Here is a 3,201-nt window from a genome sequence, read left to right as displayed (position 1 = left end):
TTCCGCAGCGCGTCCATCAGCGAGAGCCACACGCCCTTCTCCTGGGGAGGGGAGGGGCGGGGGGGGGTCACGCCAGGGCCCTGAGCTCCCCTGCGTCTCCCCCCTGCCCCCCCATATTCCCCCTGAATTGCCCCCCCAACAGCAGCACCCCCCCATGCCTGCCCCAGTCCCCAGGACACCCCCGTACCCACCTCCCATCACACCCCACTGTCGCCCCGGAGCCTGTCACATCACAGTGACAGCCTCCTCCCCCCCCCCCCCCCCCGCTGCCGTGACCCCCGGTGCTGACCTGGCCCGGCCCGGTGCCCGTGTGCGTGGGCTGCTTGGCCCCGAAGGTCTGGGCGTGTTTGCTGGAGCGCTCCTTCTTCGCCTCCACCGCCGCGTAGTACCTGGGGGGACAGTGGGCGAGGGTAGGATTACCATACGTCCGGATTTTCCCGGACATGTCCTGCTTTTTGGGCCTCAAATCCCCGTCTGGGAGGAAATCCCAAAAAGCCGGACATGTTCGGGAAAATAGGGAGGGAGGGGCCGGCGGGGAGGGGCCGGTGGTGCTCGGCCGGGGGCCGGGGCTGCTCGGCCGAGGGCCGGCACCCCAGGGCCCAAGCCGAACCGGGCAGGAGACGCCGGGGCCAGAGCCTCTTGGGCTGGGCCGGCTGGCCGCCGGAGGGAGCTGCTTGGCCGGGAGAGCCGGACTGGGCCGCCCCCCGCCCCGCCCCAGACCCAGCTTACCTGCTGCCTCCCTGTTTCAGGCTTCCCACGAACATTTGATCCACGGGAAGCAGGGGAGGGGGAGGAGCAGGGGGCGGAGCGTTCAGGGGAGGGGGCAGAGTTGGGGCGGGGCTGGGGGCAGGGAAGGGGCGGAGTTGGGGCGGGTCCGGGGCCCCGTGGAGTGTCCTTTTTTTAAATTAAAATATGGCAACCCTAGGTGAGAGGAGACGCCCGGCCCGGCGCTGGGGGTTCGTAGGGAGCCCGGGGGGGAGGGGGGGCAGTGGGTGAGGGAGACACCCGGCCCGGCGCTAGGGGTGCATGGGGCAGTGGGTGAGGGAGACACCCGGCCCGGCGCTGGGGGTGCATGGGGCAGTGGGTGAGGGAGACGCCTGGCCCGGCGCTGGGGGTGCATGGGGCAGTGGGTGAGGGAGACCCCCGGCCCGGCGCTGGGGGTGCAGGGGGCAGTGGGTGAGGGAGACCCCCGGCCCGGCGCTGGGGGGGTGTGGGGGGCTCACCCCTTGGTGAGGAAGGTGCCGCGGGCGTCAAGGAGCAGGAAGAGTTCGTGCTGGGTTTTGTGGCTGTTGCCCGTGTAGAGATGGTGCTCGAGGGGCACCGGGCGCCGCAGGGTGCTGATCACGTAGATCCGCTTCCGCTTGATCCGCCTGTGGGGCGGCGGGGGGGTGTCAGCACCTGCCTGCCCCCAGCCTCCCAACCCCAATACACCCCCCTTCCCCACAACCCCCATATCCCCACGCCCCCAGATCCTCCCAGCCCCCCCACAATACAGCCCCCCCTTCCCTGCCTACCCCCCGCAGATCCTCCCCAACCCCCGCAGCCCGCACCCTCTTGTCCCCACCACTCTCACCCCCGGGTCCCGCCTCACCCGATCCAGTCGGCGAACTCCAGCGTGTTGGGGACGGTGGCGCTCAGCAGGATGATGTTCACGTGCTCCGGCAGCATGATCAGCACCTCCTCCCACACCACGCCGCGCTGGGGGGGGCATGGGGGGAGGGGTCAGTGTACAGCCTGCCCCCCCCACACACACCACACTGGGGGGGTCTGCTGAAGCCAGACCCAGAGACCCCGCCCTGATCCCCACCCAAGCCCCAAGATTGCCCCCATACTCCCCTCCCCGGCCTGACCGCCACCTGCTGCTGGCAGAGCTGCAGGGTCTCCATGTGGGGATGAGAGGACGGTGTAGGGAGGAGGGGTTTAGCTGCATTAGGAACTGGGGAAACTTTTGGGAAAGGAGGAGCCTGTACAGGAAGGATGGACTCCACCGAAACCAGACTGGAACCAGATTGCTGGCACTTAACATTAAAAGGTCGTAGAGCAGTTTTTAAACCATGGGCTGGGGGAAAATGCGAGAGGTGCGGAGGAGCACGTGGTTCGGACCGAGCCATCCCTTAGAGGAGGATCTGTTCATGGAGATTCTCTATGTCCTAGTACGGAGGAGAGGATGGAAGATGATAAAATACAGGTAGGATCTGATGAGAAACAGTCAAATGAAGAGAGTCCCATTCAATTACATCACGTAATGGCAGACAGCTAAAAAGTGACAAGTTTTTAAAGTGCTTATATACCCATGCTAGAAGTCTAAATACCAAGCTGGGTGAACTAGAGTGCCTCGTATTAAATGAGGAGATTGATATAATGAGCATCACAGAAACTTGGTGGAATGAGGATAATCAATGGGACACAGTAATTCCAGGGTACAAAATCTATCGGAAGGACAGAACAGGTCACGCTGTTGGAGTGGCACTAGATGTGAAAGAAAGCGTAGAATCAAATCCAGTAAAAAATCTTAAATGACCCAAACTGTCCCACAGAATCTCTCTGGATTGTAACTCCATGCCGGATAATATGAATATAGCGGTAGGGATCTATTACGGACCACCTGACCAGCGTGGCGATAGTGACTGTGAAATGCGCAGGGAGATTAGAGAGGCTACAAAAATAAAAAACTCAATAATAATGGGGGATTTCGACTCTCCCCATATTGATGGGCTCCATGTCCCCTCAGGACGGGAGGCAGAGATACAGTTTCTTGACATCTTAAATGACTGCTTCTTGGAGCAGCTAGTCCTGGAACCCACCCAAGGAGAGGCAAGTCTTGAGTTCATCCTAAGTGGAGCGCAGGATCTGGTCCGAGAGGTGAATATAGCTGGAGCTCTTGGTAATAGCGACCGTAATAGAATTCAATTTAACATCCCTGCGGCGGGGAAAACACCCCAGCGGCCCAGCACGGCAGCATTTCATTTCCGAAAGCGGAACTGCGCAAAACTGAGGCGGTTGGTTGAACAGACAGCGCCCAAACTGCAATCCCTGCACGGAAACTTTTGAAAGACACGAGATGTGACGCAGTGGGTTTATTCATCTCATTATGTTGCATGCGAGTCTTCCTGTCCTATGTGAATACAGTGTGTGCCTCAGTTTCCCTGTGTACTGCACCAATACTGGGTGGGAATTGGGGGTGTGAGTTTTGCCGAGGCC

General features: G+C 60.9%; 1 protein-coding gene across 1 annotated transcript; it reads right to left on the bottom strand.

Moving 5' to 3' along the window:
- Positions 1–6: 6 nt before the first annotated feature.
- LOC113408780 (helicase SKI2W-like) lies at positions 7–1,698 on the bottom strand (the record flags this gene model as incomplete). The annotated part of the gene is made up of 4 exons (XM_029913990.1): positions 7–41; positions 290–389; positions 1,224–1,370; positions 1,592–1,698. Coding segments are annotated over 4 exons (389 nt in total), but the record flags the coding sequence as incomplete, so codon positions are not given.
- Between the last annotated feature and the right edge of the window lie 1,503 nt (positions 1,699–3,201).

The sequence above is a fragment of the Terrapene carolina genome, unplaced genomic scaffold, assembly GCF_002925995.2.
Source record: "Terrapene carolina triunguis isolate 2854851 unplaced genomic scaffold, T_m_triunguis-2.0 Scaffold23967, whole genome shotgun sequence".
Taxonomy (NCBI): Eukaryota; Metazoa; Chordata; order Testudines; family Emydidae; genus Terrapene; species Terrapene triunguis.
Note: the sequence above shows the minus strand (reverse complement) of the source record. Positions and strands in the feature narration are given on the sequence as shown.